The sequence below is a fragment of the Dipteris shenzhenensis genome, chromosome 26 (genome assembly GCF_047967505.1).
Source record: "Dipteris shenzhenensis isolate YYH24624 ecotype China chromosome 26, Dip_SZ_1.0, whole genome shotgun sequence".
NCBI lineage: Eukaryota > Viridiplantae > Streptophyta > Polypodiopsida > Gleicheniales > Dipteridaceae > Dipteris > Dipteris shenzhenensis.
The window spans coordinates 18,053,156-18,070,645 of record NC_141621.1 but is presented as its reverse complement, the minus strand read 5'-3'; the positions used below and the strand labels follow the sequence as shown (position 1 = coordinate 18,070,645).

The following is a 17,490-nucleotide window of genomic DNA, read 5'->3' as shown; positions in this document are numbered from 1 at the left end:
ACGGAATTGCATAGAGCTTGCACCAACATTGGGAAGAAATCAAGCAAGCACAACACGAGGTCAAAGCTCCTTGGGTGTGTTGCTCTGAACATTGTATGTTTTTTACGAGCTTGCACCAACATTAGGAAGAAATCAAGCAAGCACAACATGAGGTCAAAATTCCTTGGGTGTGCTACTCTGAACATTGTATGTTTTTGCTCGTCAAAATATTGTTGTCAAGTTGTTCCTCCATAGAGAAAATGCTTGGGTGGTGGTCGTTTGAGTTGTGAATGTGAGCAAAAGAAGCATGAATATTCAATTGGAAATGAGCAGCATCGGGCATACATGAAGAACACTCTCAATGTACAAATCCAAAAAAGGTGCCTTAACGCCAAGCAAAGTGTGTCCACCTGTGCCCCTCGAATGGTCATTGACACATACATCTTAAAATACATGCCGGTTTCTAGGTGCAACTTGAATCACAAACCACTACTGGTTGTCGACTCGATCAGATTGAACGACCTGCATCGTCGCGACTGTAAATGCGGCCTTTTAATAAAGGAACCTTTGAGATGAACTGGACAGAGTCACAAGTGTACCAGTACGGGTGTGTTGGATCATGATTGACGCGCATGCCACCACCAATACCGCACTGGAACTCCAGAAGCTATGCGTTGAGATTTGTAAAGTTTAGGACACTTGAGACCTAGGAAACACCAAGTAAGAATGTCAATGCTATGTGTCAGAGCAATCAATCAAGAAAATTCAATGTGCACTTACTCTTTGGCCGTATCCAAGTTTGGAGACTTGGGCCATGAAGACTTGTTGGAGCTCCTCCTTGCTGCCATTGGGGATTTCCACAAGAATGCCAAAGTCATAGAAGCCCAAAGTGTTCTTCGTTGTCATAAAGGAGATATTTTTGAGGGTGTACATGACAATCCCATCTTCATTGTACTCTTGCACCAGGCGCGTGAGGATGTTCTTGCACTCTCCAACAAATTCGAGCTATCAAAAAAAAGAAAATTGTTGGAAACTTGTATGGTAGCCTCACAAACTCAAACGATGTCTAAGGTACAAGGGCGAACCTATGTGTGATCGCATCTGTGATTTGGCTAATGTGGAGTCAAGGCAAGGCATTCCCATCCCCTATGAATTTGCCATGTGTTGTCACTAAAGCTTTATGCTCTATCCCTATGTCTTGCCTTGCACCAAAAATTGCCTCATTCACACCCAAGGGTTGCTCTAACTCATTGCATGCTGTTTTTTTTGCGGACCCTGCAATAATTGACAGAACATGTGAATTAACCAAAGATGTTCCTTGAAATATGAAGGGTATACAATTTCATAGAGAATTTAGCTCTTTTGAGTGAAGATTCCCCCCGATTGCAACTAGTTGTAATTGTTAATGGTATATTACATAAGCTTGATGACTCATAGATTAATGCAACTTCTTTCATGTCACACACACACAAGAATAGAAAACAACAATAGAAAATCATGTTCTAAGTGTCTATTGTAGGTAAAACATATGAGAAGAAATCCTTCACTTTGCAAATTTTAGAGGCCATAACTTCTTGTACCATGATTTTTAAAAAAAATGAATGCTCATAACAAGCAATGTGTCTACAATTTCTCAGTAGGAAAAACATGCAGTAACATAGTGTACTCTCACAACCTTTCTCAATAGGAAAAACATGCAATAACATAGTGTACTCTCACAACCTTTCAATTGTAAAAAAAATTTGAAAACAGCAAATTAAAATCACTCTTATGATTCAGATGCTGTTATCCAAAGAAAAATCACCACAAATTTCCAAACAATTAGGACAAAAAATGTGACCTCCCAGCTATTTGCATGCGCCTTTCTTGAGTAAACCAAGAACATTATTTGTATAAATTCATTTGGACTAAGCAGATGACAATTGTGGCTCCAAGAGTAACCCACGCAAAAATTGCTCATGTAATATTTTGGCAACAGAGCCTTAGGCCAAACCAAAAAGAACGAAACTGATCATCGACCAAAGTTTGTAACTTGAGCGACAACTGCCAGACGACAGTTGGGGCTCTAATAGTAACGCACGGAAAATATTGCTCATGCAATTGTTTGGCAACAGAGTCCGTGGCCAAGCCAAAAACAACGAAACTAAGTATGGAGTAAAGCTTCTAGCGTCAGCGACAACTCACATCAAAAGAAACAGACCCCACCTTCTGCGTACGCTTCGCGAGCTACTGCCTGGAATGCTTTGCGTAGTGAACGCTTCATGTCCTTGTTGATTGGTGAACCGTTCGTAGCTCTAACTGTTTCGGAGGTTTAACACCGGAGGACAGAAGCAAGGGAGAACTGAAGGTCGATGGGGCGAAACTTTGGATTCGTTTTTATGGTCAAAGCAAGGCATTGAACGAGCTCGTAGAAGTCTGTCTACACATGCACGACAATTAAATACTACAAATTGCAAATTCTTTCGCTTCGACAATGCTCCACAACGCAAATTGAGGAAATGATACCCTTCATAGAAGACATCACATAGTCATCTGTTTGGGCAACCACTTTGCCAGAAGCATGTTTCAACATCTCAGCAAAAACGTGAAAGCACGAACTTGTGCGTGAGAAGTGGAAAGTGAAAAAATCAGAATGGAAATGAAATGAAAATAGAGGAGATGAAAATCGACCCCTGTGGAAAGTGTTTTCTCAAGTGTCCATCGACTGTGGTGAATTCTAGCCTCCATCCATGGAATCGGCAGGAACATGGTTTTCGTCTGTCAATTCACGATCAGCCATACTTCGAGAAAGAGCACCACACCAGACCAAAACGTCGAACACAACCCCAAACATCCACAACACTACTTTATAGCCAAGGAACGCACACAACACCTTCTAGCTATACTTTATAGCCAAGGAACGCACGCAACACCTTCCAGCTATAGTCTGCATGCCATTTTGGCTTTGCCAAGAAGAAGGACCTTAACTAAGGCCTCCCACGGCAGGCCAAAAAGGAGAATGAACAATGAAAATGTCCCTCTAGTTATGAGGGAAGGAACCCCACTAAGAGTTCAAAACGCTTTTACAACAAATTGTTCACAACATCTAATGTAGCCTAGTGGTATTAATGGGAAACAAGAAGTCATGATTGGATATTTGGATTTTGGGATAGATGTTGGGCGTTTGTCAGCTACATGGCAAATATTCAAGTCACTGGAAGAATGTGTTAAGGTTGCCCAGCAGTTTGGCATAAAGCTTACGATGTTTCATGGGCGTGGAGGCACAGTTGGAAGAGGTGGAGATCCAACACATCTTGCTATCTTATCTCAACCTCCTGAGACTATTCATGGCTCCTTGAGAGTGACTCTTCAAGGAGAAGTTATTTAACAATCATTTGGAAAGGAGCATCTGTGCTTTCGCACATTGCAACGGTTTAATGCAACTACGTTAGAGCATGGGATGCAGCCTCCAAGGGCACCAGAATGGAGAGCATTGATCGATGAAATCACTCCTATATCCACAGAAGAGTATCGATCAGTTGTATTTAAGGAGCCTCAATTTGTGGAATACTTTAGAGCGGTGAGCTCTGAAGTCCCAACTGCATACAATGTTGTGTGCAATGTAGTTATTTTGGTCTCCTATAGTTTACACATGCTAAAATGAATATTGGAAGCCACCCATAAAAAAGAAAACGTAGTGGAGGCATTGAATCATTGCGTGCTATCCCTGGATTTTTGCCTGGACACAAACAAGGTTCCATCTGCAGACTCGAGGAAGCACATGATACACGCTTGGTTCAAATTGTCCATGATCACTCGCATAATAGGCGATGATGGAAATCAATTCGCCACGTGGGGAACATACTTCAAGGCAGTTATAAGGGATTGTCATGGCTTGCAAGAAGACGAGAATTTGGACATGTAGGCTGTGAGATGGATTGGTTGTTGCCAGTTACATGTGTCGTCTACAAGGGCCTATAACTGTACCAAATTGCTAGTTCATGGTGGCGGCTAGAGGAGGGGCGATGGTTTCCCCCCATGCGCGAATTTCACTGACCTATGCACCCCGCACCCACTCACACGCTGAGAAAGGCCAACAACTAGGATTATGTGACTGAACGCCTCTGAGTCAAAATCTGTGCTAGACGCACCACTCTCTACCGCCCCCGGTCCTATTAGCTGAACGAAAGTGGAAGTAATATTTTCATACTTAACTTTGTTAGTACTCGCTCTCCTAGTGCTTTAGGATTGAGTTGAGGGGAGTTTTGTGATTATTCCTAGTTTTTTAAAGAATTTTTAGATTCCTAACCTCTACTTTTGGATGGGTGTTGACTTTACCGCTTTTTTGGCTAGTATGTGCTTTCAGACCCTCTATAACTTGAGATCTGCTACAAACAATTGATCCAAGCCTTGCCTCCATTGTCCTTGCTTCGTGTGCCTCTAGGTCTCTTCTAGGTTGATGCTGCTAGTGGACGTGCTACTACTTGCTTCGAGTGCCTTCAGGTCCCTCTTTTTTCTCTATTTCATCATGAGCATTGTACTTAGGTACTATGTCATTGCCTTGCCTGTTGTGTGGGTCATATGTTTGCAAGTCTCTTCCATAAGCATATGTCCCTGTCTCACGTTGGTTATCACTGAACCTGCATATGCTTTCAGCAAGATCCCACTTCTACTTATGGCTTCTCTCTCATTTGTCTCTCTTTAGTTCTCTGGATCTCTCTAACCTCCTGATATCTCTCTCTGCCTCCTTCCTCCTTCCAGGTCATCTCGCTATCGATCGCCAGTAATTCTCGCTCATGAATTTCTAGCTCAGTTATGGTGTGCACACAAACTAGCTTAGCTATGGTGACATTTAGCTTCCTCTTTGGTAGCTGTGCATGGCATAACACCTTTCAAAAGATGGGACAATGTAGCGATTGCAAAGGCAAGGACCTAATGGCTGACCGTGTACCCTAATCAATTTGATTGAAACTACATAACCTAAGGCAGGTTTAGACTAGGCCGGCGGCCATGTTTCAAAATGCTATGTGGAGGGGCGCCCTCACCCTTGGACCAATAGCATACATGGGCCCAGACATGGCAATCGAAAAGATTTGTTCGTGGGTTGAAGGCCGCCCATAAGATGGCGGGCAGAAGAAAAAGGCCACGAGAACGCGTCATACAATGATTGCCTTTCCATCAAGCCAATCAACGTTGCATGGCATTAATGCCTCTTACTTTGTATAAGGTTTGTCCACCAGGTAGTGTGAACTACCACACCGGCGGACTCTCTTCACAACACCTGTGTCCGCCTGCCTAGTCTGAACCCGCCCTAATTAATCTGCCAGGTGTGTAGAGACCCACAAACCATAGCCATGCTCCCAGGCACACATGCCTTTGACCGAGTCAACGTTTCACGTTCTAACATATGGTGTCTTGAGTGGTCAATAGGAGGATATTCGATGAGATTCGCCTTTGTGAAAGGAGGAGGATATTCAATGAGATTCGCCTTTGTGAAAGGAGGAGGATATTCCATGAGATTCTTCTTCTGTCGGGATGAATTTCATCCGATTCATCTGATTCGTCTGAACCGATTTATCTGTGCGTTTTCTTCAATCCCGATTCCCCTGTTGAGAGATGAAATTTATAGTTGTCTCAAACACTTCACAGTAGAAATTCACTCAGACCTCGCAACATTTGTAGGTGTCTGTGTCTCAAACAATTCAGTAGAAATTCATCGCAACATTTGCGTTTCTCCAACACACCATCAGCGTGCAGAGCCTCCCACAACCTTGTGCTGCACGAATCTTGTCGCCTCTTGCAATAATGAGCCTTGAAGACGACAGACCTTGGAAAAGATTGGACCACCTTTGGTACGATTCTCAATTTCTGAATCGGAGGAAATCTGGCGACGCAAAATCGAGGTGCAGCGACACACAGGGCCGAGGAACACGCCGGTCTGACTGGTGGATTCGTGGATGGGAGCAGGAGAAGGAATCTCTCTGTTGCTTTCACTGTCACAGCGAGCGTTTTTGGGCGTTTCTGTGCTGAACAGAATCCGGCTGACGACAGAAGGTGCCGTTTCTATTGCTTATAAAACAAGAGGACGTGACGCGGCGTCGCGGACCGTGGATTTTGCTGGCGAGCTGTGGTTGGAAAGCATCCACTATTAATTGCAACTATTCGCAAAGCAGATGTGCCAGCCACCTTCAAGATACCGCCTTTGTGTCGCTTGCGCTGGCAGTCTGTGCAAAAGTCTTAGACTTGCTTCTTCCTCTCTGATGGTAGACGCCACGATTTGAGGGAATTTCGTAGGGGCTCAAACTATCAGCTGAAGGTCGACGAATTTCACAGATGCTCTGAACATCCGTATATCGCTATAAGGTCAGATCGGTAAACTTTTGTGCGACTGTTCCGCTTTGAGCTGGGCGTGAAATTGTAAGTATCTCCTTTGAGTCGGTTAGCTGGTGAATTCGAATTTGCGCTTTTTCGCAGTGTTGCAGAGCGCTACAATGGAGGAACCATCAACTCTGGCCGGAAGTAGCAGTAGGAGGCTCCCACCGATTCAAAGGATGGAATCTATGGATGAACAATTGAGGAAGCTTGTACCGGCCAAAGTGACGGAAGATGATAAGCTTATTGAGTACGATGCTTTACTGCTGGACCATTTTCTGGACATACTCGAGGATTTGCACGGTGAAGAGGCGAGAGAAAAGGTATATTAGACATACAAAGAAATTGTTAAAGCTTTTCGTTCTTCCCAGAGGCGAATCGTATACTACAAATACGTGTCTAATTCTGACCATTGGCTGTGTCGTGAGAAGAATCTGACCATTTGCTGTGTCTTCGTTAAACTCAGTCCTGAAATTCTGAAGCACGATGAATTATCACCACGTGCTCTCGTAGTAAGATCAATCGTACAGCGACCCACTCTACCAATTTTTGCTGCTTTTGTGGTGTTGACTAACTCCATCTCCTGTTTGTTAGATTTAATAGCGCATAGTATAAAGTTCCAGTGCTAGCAGCTCAAAGTTTGGAGATCTCACAGACCAAAGTCCTATTTGTACCGGACAAACAGCTGTTAACATGAAAAAGTCCACAGATCAGTCATGCCCATCCTGGGTTCCTGATCCCATATGCCGCATGAAGCGCATCAAATGGACTTTTATATCCTCACTTAAAAGCCCCTTTCCCTCCCAATTCTTCATGTACAATAGCAGTTTGTGTGTGACTCCCAGCGCTAATCACTGTTGTAGATACACTCTCGAGTTGGAGTTCTAGAACAATGTAATATTGAAATCATCACTATGTAGTGTCCAAGACTGTCTTTGCAGTTTGCAGAAGGTTCTTCACAAGGGCCGGGTGGTATGAATGGCTTTTCTAATTTTATGCTAGGCAGAAAAGTACTAACGAGAATGCAGAACATGATGTACACAGTGAATAGACAAGTGGGGGGAATAAATGAGAGCTAAATTGCCAGGGGGATAGTGTTTTCCCCCAAAATAGCTACCAAAACACAGATGGGAGAATGCGTCCCTTAATTCTCTTGCTGCTTTTGCAGGTCCGTTTGTGCTATGAAGTGGCTGGCCAATTTGAAAATGTTGCTTCTCATGGCAATGATGATAAGCTCACTGAACTTGGGGAGATGTTGAGCAGCTTGGATCCTGGTGATTCTATCATGATTGCAAGCTCTTTCTCCCACATGCTTAATTTGACCAATTTGGCAGAGGAAGTACAAATTGCATCTCGCCGAAGGGTCAAATTGAAAACAAGGGACTTGGGAAATGAGAACAGTGCCATCACTGAGTCAGATTTAGAGGAGACTCTCAGGAGGTTAGTTACTGACTTGGGGAAGACCCCCATGGAGATTTTCGAGGCTTTGAAAAATCAGACTGTGGATCTCGTCTTCACTGCTCACCCAACACAATCAGTTCGTCGGTCTTTGCTTCAGAAACATGCACGGTAAATCTGGTACTTCTGATTTGATTGGAATTCCCATACCATAACTTGTTAGAGGAACTGTTGCATATTTAAGATGATAAATAATATCGCGAGTGATGAGTCATGAACAGCGATGATGTATCTCTGAATAGTATATCTAGTTGCAGAAAGCAGCATACTTTCGAGGTCATCATAGATGGTTTACTCACCTAGGAGTAATAGAATGATACAATATTTCTGCGAACGTACATGCGCTTGTGGCTTAACTTTCATTGTTGTAGGAAGCAATGTACATTTGTGATCACCAGAAATAACCTATGAAGTAGCATAGGGATAGTGTACAAAGGAATCAGGAGGACACTGTGTGTGATAGGAAAAGCAATCAACATAGCGAATGGGGCAGAGTCTTATTATCTGGGGTATTTACAAAGGAAACTTGAAGATGCTGTGTAATGGTAAAAACAATCAGCACAGTGAACGGGGCTGAGTATTAATTTTTGGCATAACATCAGCTTTTAAAGCTGTTATAACTGAAGGCTTGTTCATCCGTCCTGTGGACTAGACCCCTGTTGTGCGTTTTTGTAAAGCCAGTTGTAATAGTTCTGCAGTCTTAGTTATGGATAGCTCTATTATTATGACCTGTGCTCTCTGTCAGGCCTGTATCTCCTGCTAATTCATGTCTGCAAGCTTGACGCAGATTGGAACACGAAAAGTCTTGAGCAGGCTCCCTAGGATTTGTGAGCATATCTCAAATGTCGTCTATTTTGCAGAGGTGCATGAGGCTGTACAAGGGTCTGGAGTGGAGTTTGTTAGTGTATCTCAAATGTCATCTATTTTGTGGACGTGCATAAGCCTGTACAAGGGTCATACAAAAATCTGTACTCACTGATGCCACTGGTGGGGTGCTATATGTGTAGCTGATCCCAGCTATGCATGATAAAGATGATGGAATTTATTAATTTGATAACTCTCATGCTTGTTTGGATTCTACGTGATGAGTTTGGACATGTTGGATTTGCCTAGTGATTTTCACAAACGACCCTATAGGAAACACCGGCCTGTAGACTTATGGTTTGAAAGCTTAATTGCTACAAGTTGTATCTGTTATGTACCCAGAAGATTTAGTGTTTGGGGAGAGTGTCCCTCAAATTGGTTCACTATCCTTTTGGAAAGGATTGCTTTGGTATATTGCTGAAGGTCAATTGAACCAGCTTTATATTCCTAAATGTGGATTAACCTTAGATCATGGTGTAGGCGTGGTTGCCTGTCTCTGTATTTTCAAGCGCATATTATACATGCCATGTAACTGTTTAGGTGAATGAATAGTAATGTTTGGTTAAAGAATGAACATCTTAAAAAAGAGCTGGCTGGATTGACTACCTCACTGCTAAGATGGGGTAAGGTCGTGAGGCAGATTTTGTGGTGAAAGAGTCCAAGGAGATGGATTGAAAATCTCACTATGAAGTCTATAGGGGGCGTAAGAGAAGTTCTAAAGGCATATGTTCTAGGTCAATTGGGATGGGGGTCAGAGTTGAGGGTTGCAGCAGCTCTAGCGATGTTACAAACGGATAAACAGGTGGAGGCAGGTAGGGTATTGCCGTTCATTTCTAAGCTGATTTCACAAAAGATTCTGAATGCCACTGTTTCCCAAACTGACTGACCCAAGATTTTTTGTATTTGCATATAGCTTTTGTAAATAAATGGTGCATGTGGATGAATCTGAAGCTGGTTGATGCTGACAACTGTTTCAAAGTAGTTCCCACAGCACAGTTATGCAGCAAATGGTGTGGGTGTCAATTACGCGTTCTAGTAAAGCTTGGGATTTTTTGCATGTCTTCAATGCTGTCAAACTATGGAGTTGATGCGAGTGAGAGTACTGTTGAGATTGACTTAGAACACACAACTTCTTTTCAATACTCGGGTTTATTTCAGCATCCGGAGTTGTCTTTCTCAGCTTGAGCAGCAGGACATCACACCAGATGAAAAGCTAGAGCTTGACCAGGCTCTTCAGAGAGAGGCAAGGTTGTCAAACTGAAATCTATTTAGATTTGCGGTTCTAGTCTCACCTCTTGGGAGGCTAACATAATGTTTTCTGAAATCCTCAAATATTAGGCGGTGTGGTTTGTCTTTCTGTTGTGCAGATTCAAGCTGCCTTTCGGACTGATGAGATTAAACGCAGTCCTCCTGCACCCCAAGACGAGATGCGAGCTGGCATGAGCTATTTCCACGAAACTATTTGGAATGGTCTCCCAAAATTTCTGAGACGTGTAGACACGTCACTCAAATCGATTGGAGTAAATGAAAGATTGCCATATAGTGTTCCTCTCGTCCAGTTCTCATCGTGGATGGGAGGTGATCGAGATGGTTAGTGACATTGCCATTTGGGTGACTAGTTTGCATTTCATGCATTTGCGGCACTGACAGACTGGACCATGCTGGCCATGAATTTTAATTTGATTACATTTAATCAAACACATACTTGTTTTTACCAGGTAACCCCAGGGTCACTCCTGAAGTGACGCGTGATGTATGCTTATTGGCAAGGTTGATTACAGCAAACTTATATCTGCCAAAAGTTGAGGACCTTATGTTCGAGGTGCGTAAGATTGCACACATTGTCTACATTCTCTCTGAATTCAAATCACGTCAAATCACTACCGGTGATTCTTTCTGTAAAGTCATTATGTATTTGGTCAGATTTTCAGAAAAGCACACCTGTACACGTGCATGCACGCGTGCACACACCAAGCCATCCACCTGCAGGCCCGCACACTCACACATGCACCACATCTGTGATTGCAATATCAACAATTTACTTATGCCTATAGACTTTCCACCAATTATTAAGTTATGCATTTGTAAAAATGCCTAACCTTGCAGGAAGTTTATCCCAATTTTGAGAAGAAACACATTTGGAGAAGAAACAATGTCCTCATGCCCATAGAATTTGCACGACTTTAACCAATCATTAAGATATGCACTTGTAAGCATGCCTAACGTTGCAGGAAGTTTATCCCACTTTTGAGAAGAAACACACATTTAAGCTGTAATATATGCATTTGTGTTTTTCCAGCTGTCAATGTGGCGTTGTAGTGCTGAACTCCGAGCGAGAGTGAGCGAGCTAGTTGCTTCTGACAAGAAGGGCGCTAAATATTATATGGGTACTTTCTTTTGAGCCATCTCAAGAATACTGATATGTTGAGTTTTTGAAGGCTCGGTTTAATTGGATTTCAGTCAACCAACTGGAAGTGGACTTTTAGTTTCTTTAGGCATTCGGTGAATGACTTACTCAGCGGCATTATGGATGCTATTATTCTTCATCTAACTGACTCTGCCTGTTAGATCACGTGGGTGTACATACCTTTACCTGACTTTGGCCTAGCTGTCCTTACTGTCTGATAAATGGGGCTTTCAGTTCTGCATATGGTTCACGGTTTGAAGGTTTGCCAGTTGTTACTGGGATTCAATTGACAGGTACAAGTGTTCCATGATGATCTTCTATTGGTGAAAGTTAGATCCCCCTTATTTAAAATGGTACACAAAAAGGTAAAAGACGTCTGCTTGGTGGCACAAATCTTAAATGTGGGCAACCGAAGGAGCTTAAGGAAACCCAAAATAAAGATAAACATAGTTGCACAAGTCTCAACCTTGAATAATCAACTCTGGTAAATTTAACCGCTACTCAGCAAGGATGGTGGTGAATAAGATCCACATGCATATTTGTATTAAAGTTTCTCATGGAGCTGATCCCCAGGGCCTAGGTGTGTCAGAATCTCCTGACAGTGACTCTAAGAGTTTGACTAGATGGACTCACTGTATTGGAAATGGGCACTGCTCGATAGAATGAGTAGAATATGCGGCATGCCTTCCGAGTATGCCAAGCTGTTAGTCTTCAATTTGTTCCTACAGGGTATTTGCAGCCAAGTGTTTTCAAATGGATAAATGAAGGGGCATGACTCTCAAGTTCTATGCTCCACATGCTCTATCTATAGGTCCATCGGTTTGTTGTTTCAAATTAAGCATGTGGGAGAAAGAGGTTGCAATCATAATAAAATCACCAGGATTCAAATTGCTCAACATCTCCCCAAGTTCAGTGAGCATTGCCATGAGAAGCAGCATTTTCAAATTGGCCAGCCACTTCATAGCACAAACGGACCTGCAAAAGCAGCAAGAGAATTATGGGATGCATTCTTGCATCTGTGTTTTGGTAGCTATTTGGGAAAAAAACTATCCCTCCTGGCAATTTAGCTCTCATTTAGTCCCCCCACTTGTCATTCACTGTGTCCATCGGTTTGTTGTTTCAAGTATTTGCAAATGATTAGGTCTGAACTGGGAAGATCAAAGCTTGCACCCACAATAGTTGTCCCTAAACCTTGTCTTCCAAGTTGGACGTCCTTATCTGTAGAATCAAGATATTTACATGTATGCTGTGAGTTCATCTCTTTGTGAGTTATGACATATTTAGGCTTGAGAGACAATTGACGTTGATGTAAATCATAACACAATCTATGAGTCAACAAGTTCAAAAACATGTGTTAAAGCATACTTTTGGCCCAATTGTCTGCAAATCTTTGGATATGCGTTTTGTTCGAACTTGCAAAGTAGCTTGCAAAGTAGAAAGGCAACAAGATCCTAAAAATGCTTCCTTCCCATCTTCGCCAACATCATCCTCCCCATCCCCAAACTCCTCCTTTTTGTTTTCTCCCCCTTTCTCTCTCTGTTCTTCTTCTTCTTCTTCTTCTTCTTCTTCTCTCTCTCAGCTTCCAGGCAGGCCTTTTGAATGTATTCAACTTGTTCTGGGCTGAGATGCAAGATGGTCATCAACAGCTGTGCAGCAGACTCACCAAGAGGACGAGCACTAGAGCTATTGGATCTGCTTTATAGGAAGAGACGCATCAAGAACAGAAGGATTTGGTATGCAGGGACTCGCTTATTTTGTTTCACAAGCTGGGAGCTTCAAGCCTGGGCATGTATAGAGCAGAACGTTACCTTAGGGTTTCAAAAGGTTTTTCCTGGTTCAATTCAAAGTACAAGGTATGGATGAAGGGGAGGATTACATGTCACATGAAGAGTGGTTTATGTTACCATTCACCCTCTTTGTCTCGCAAAGCAGCTCTACATAGAGGTTGCTCAGAATGGGTACCTTTTCCCAGACTTCCCTTCCTGATTAGACTCTGTTTCTCGAAAAGCTAGGTCTTTGAAGATAATAAGTTTTCTCGTCTCGATTGGGAGGTTGATCCTTCGGCAACACAGCTGTGTGTTTATTTCAATGAGATTCTGCCTGATGTGACTGTGCGTGTTGCTTTCAACATTCTGAATGCATGCTGAAGGTTTTTAAGTGTCATTTGGATTAATTTTGAATAGGACTTGAAAGGTAAAGAGGCCAGGAACTGAGATCTAAGCAGCTCACAACCATGTAACGGAAGGACACTAAAGTTTCAAGGAAGTGGAGATCTGCCCCAACTTGGTAATGCCTGAAGGAAGATGAGGAAGGTAGGGCTTCCTCAGTACATTTGGGTTTCATAGACAGCAGCAGCTGATTGTATCATGCCTACAATCCTTTACACAAGTCAACTGTTTTGATATATAGCCAAAATTTCCAAAGGAGACTCGTAGTTTTCCCTCTAGCCATTTTCATCAAGTTTAACCTCAGCTGTAGCCGTGCAAGAGTATACCACTGTAATGGTTATGGGCTTATTTTTCCACGATTGATTCTATAACATGCTATGGCTATGTTAGAACAGTGCGGTAGAATAGCAAGCTGAAGGAGCACCAGTCCTGATGCTGAACATGCAGCAAGTTTGAAGGCGTGCAAGAGTATACCAGTGTAATGGTTATGTGCTTATTTTTCAACGATTGATTCTATAACATGTGATGGTTATGTTAGAACAGTGCGGTAGAATAGCAAGCTGAAGGAGTACCAGCCCTGATGCTGAACATGCAGCAAGTTTGAAAGAAACTAAGGGGCCAGACAGTGACGGAGCCAGAGGTAGGGTGAAGAGAGGCATAAAAACAAGAAGAGAATGAGCAGGGCGGAGTTCAGCCAGCTCTTATGCAGAATAGCCCCTGTTTGAAGTGCATAGGTGCACTGATTGAGGGTAAGCGAGGAATGCTGCAGGGCTAGGACGAGAGTTTGTACTCAACCTCAATCGATATGTTTCCCTGAACATCAGTCTCTCCTTGTGCTAGCCTCTTTCATGAGTTAATCTGTCCTTTGCTTCTTGAGAAGTGATAGGAACTCAGCACGTTTGTCTGTGTAGGAATGCATGGTCACTTAAGCAGACGTGTCTCCATGTATGACCTGGATGCAAACCAGACCCCTGACAATCTTAGGTAGAGTTCATAGCGTGTAGCCCCTGCTATGCTTTACAACATCTTGGTTTCAGATTGCTTTCACTATTTGATCTAGACCGCTTGAAGTGTTTGTACTAAAGGGGGAACTGATCTGGTAGTTGCGGATGACAGTATGATGAAATAGCAGACTACTTGTGCTGACTCGATGCAGGTGTGCAAACTTAACTATATATGGAAGTATTTTGGATTTTTGCATTTAATAGGTTTTCATCATTCACTGTCACGCATAGTGTTTTGCATAACAGCATATCTGATGAAAATATTTTGGAATAAAACTTTACATGTGCAGAATTTTGGAAGCCAATTCCTCCAAATGAACCATTCCGGGTGGTGCTTGGAGATGTTCGGGACAAATTGTACCAAACTCGTGAGCACTTTCGCCAATTGCTAGCAACTGGAAAGTCTGACATCTCTGAAAGAGACATATTCTCCTCCAAAGAGCAGGTGTTATGAGAAATGCCATGAGTGTGTGCTGTTTGTGTAGATCGACTCAATTTAGGAGTCATGTGATCATGTATTGCATGTAGGAATATTTGAGGTTTTTATTAGCTACAGCCATTCCTTATGATCAACATTTCACCATGGATCCTGGGTCTGTTTATGGGATCTTTCTTATTTTGCAGTTGTTTAGTCTGGTGAATTTGAAATATCTTCTGAAGTTCACTTTGTCACAAAAATTTTGTAGATATTGGAGCCATTGGAGCTATGCTACCGTTCACTTTGTGAAACAGGGGACACAGCCGTTGCAGATGGTAGCCTGCTTGATCTTATGCGGCAGGTAGCTTGTTTTGGGCTCAGTCTGGTGAGGCTGGATATACGCCAGGAGTCTGACCGCCATACGGACGTAATTGATTGTGTCACTCAGCACCTTGGATTGGGATCATACAGAGAGTGGACAGAAGATAATAGACAGAAATGGCTGTTGTCAGAACTTCAAGGCAAGCGCCCCCTGTTTGGAACCGATTTACCAGCAACTGAGGAGATCAAAGATGTTTTAAACACCTTTCGGGTGATCTCTGAATTACCAGCTGGTTGCTTTGGGGCATATATTATATCTATGGCTACATCTGCTTCAGATGTATTACTTGTAGAACTCTTGCAACGTGAATGCCAGGCTATCCCACCTTTGCGGGTTGTGCCCTTGTTTGAGAAGCTTGCAGATTTAGAAACCGCACCTGCTTCCTTGTCTCGCCTATTTTCAATAGACTGGTATCGTAATCATATTAATGGGAAGCAAGAAGTGATGATTGGATATTCGGATTCTGGGAAAGATGCTGGGCGTCTGTCAGCTGCATGGCAAATATTCAAGTCACAGGAAGAATGTGTTAAGGTTGCCCAGCAGTTTGGCATAAAGCTTACAATGTTTCATGGGCGTGGAGGCACTGTTGGAAGAGGTGGAGGTCCAACACATCTTGCTATCTTATCTCAGCCTCCTGATACTATTCATGGCTCCTTGAGAGTGACTGTTCAAGGAGAAGTTATTGAACAATCGTTTGGAGAGGAGCATCTGTGCTTTCGCACATTGCAACGGTTTACTGCAGCTACGTTAGAGCATGGGATGCAGCCTCCAAGGGCACCCGAGCCAGAATGGAGAGCATTAATGGATGAAATCACTCCTATATCCACGGAAGAGTACCGATCAGTTGTATTTAAGGAGCCTCAATTTGTGGAATACTTCAGAGCGGTGAGCTCTGAAGTCCCACCTGCATTCAATGTTATGTGAAATGTAGTTATTTTGGTATCCTGTAGTTTACATGTCCTGATGAATTCCTTTACAGCTTATTTAACTGTCTTAAGATTTGTTTGTCTTAAGGATATTTTCATTTATTTTTGAAATACAGGTGACACCTGAGTTGGAGTATGGAAAAATGAATATTGGAAGCCGCCCATCAAAAAGAAAACCTAGTGGAGGCATTGAATCATTGCGTGCTATCCCCTGGATTTTTGCCTGGACACAAACAAGATTCCATCTGCCAGTTTGGCTTGGAATTGGTTCGGCATTTAAGCATGCAATAAATAAAGATGGGAAAAATCTGCAGGTATTACAAAAAATGTACAAAGAGTGGCCTTTCTTTCGAGTTACCATTGACCTCATAGAGATGGTGTTTGCCAAGGGAGACCCACAAATTGCTGCACTATATGACAAACTTTTAGTATCGGAGGACTTGCAGCATTTTGGTGCTAGCTTGAGAAACAAATATGAAGAAACAAGGGATATGATCTTACTGGTTAGCTCAATTCACAGTACTGCTTTTTATATTACATACGGAACATGCTGATTTAAGTATTTATCTTGTACTTTATTTCATGATTCCAATGCTCTTGACTATGCAGGTAGCTGGCCATAGAGAGCTACTTCAAGACAATCCAACACTAAATCAGCGTTTGAAACTTCGTGATCCATACATTACAGTGTTGAATGTCCAGCAGGTCCATACCCTGAAAAAAATGAGGGATGAAAGCTCTCAATTCTGTGCTCATGGTAACCTGACAACCCTGAGCAAACCTGCAGCAGATCTTGTGACATTGAACACCACTACGGAGTATGCACCTGGCCTTGAGGATACCTTAATTCTCACAATGAAAGGCATTGCAGCTGGTATGCAGAATACAGGGTGAGAGGAATTGGCAGTTGTTAGTGCTTTTTGTTCCACAGGAGACCTTTTGTAACTGCCACCCTCCATGGACAAATCACCTGTGTATGTGTAAGCCTTTGTAGCATATTTGCAAAGTGTCGACTCTATGATTGCTTGCTGCAAGATTTGAAAAATAAAGGGAAATGTATGGAATGATGGATGTTCATGTTTCTACTCTAGTTCTCATGAAATAATCCCAGCGAGATGATATCTGGGAACACATTTTGCATCTTTTATTTTGGTAGCATGCTTCTCCTGTTTAATGCAGCCGTCCAGTTCTGACTGTAATTGCCTTCGAGGAAGGGAAGATGGTTGGTTACCCTTTTGGGCCTTCTGTGTTCAGCTGCATGTAGGTTGGGATGACTGGACATTTTGATTTGGTTGGATGTGGATTGAGTCACAATGATGAATGCTATCGTTATGTAAATCTATAAGTTGATTACTGTCTTGTACCAAAAGAAACTGGGAAAAGAGAGATTCCCGATAGGTTCATTGTTCCTTGACGTTTGTTTGAGGCCAAGTCCTTCACCCAACAAAAAAGTATTTGTAAATGAGTAGATATGTGCTTCTTGGGTGGAGAGTCTTATTCCTACTCTTTCCCCCCTAAATCTAACGAAAAATC

The 17,490-nt window shown here is 42.6% G+C and overlaps 1 protein-coding gene across 2 annotated transcripts; it reads left to right on the top strand.

The window, feature by feature from the left end:
* The first annotated feature begins 5,503 nt into the window (after positions 1-5,503).
* LOC147884761 (phosphoenolpyruvate carboxylase 2-like) lies at positions 5,504-17,221 on the top strand. 2 transcript variants are annotated; one of them, XM_087397338.1, is made up of 11 exons: positions 5,504-6,321; positions 6,441-6,653; positions 7,499-7,899; positions 9,811-9,895; positions 10,020-10,242; positions 10,371-10,474; positions 10,952-11,039; positions 14,522-14,676; positions 14,918-15,916; positions 16,074-16,460; positions 16,567-17,221. In XM_087397338.1, the coding sequence occupies exons 2-11, from the start codon at positions 6,450-6,452 to the stop codon at positions 16,849-16,851; spliced, it is 2,931 nt and encodes a 976-aa protein (XP_087253464.1). In that variant the 5' UTR covers positions 5,504-6,321; positions 6,441-6,449; the 3' UTR covers positions 16,852-17,221. The 2 variants fall into 2 exon arrangements, with proteins under 2 accessions (XP_087253464.1, XP_087253463.1); XM_087397337.1 differs by having other exon boundaries at positions 5,505-6,321; positions 6,433-6,653; positions 16,567-17,220.
* Positions 17,222-17,490: the final 269 nt, after the last annotated feature.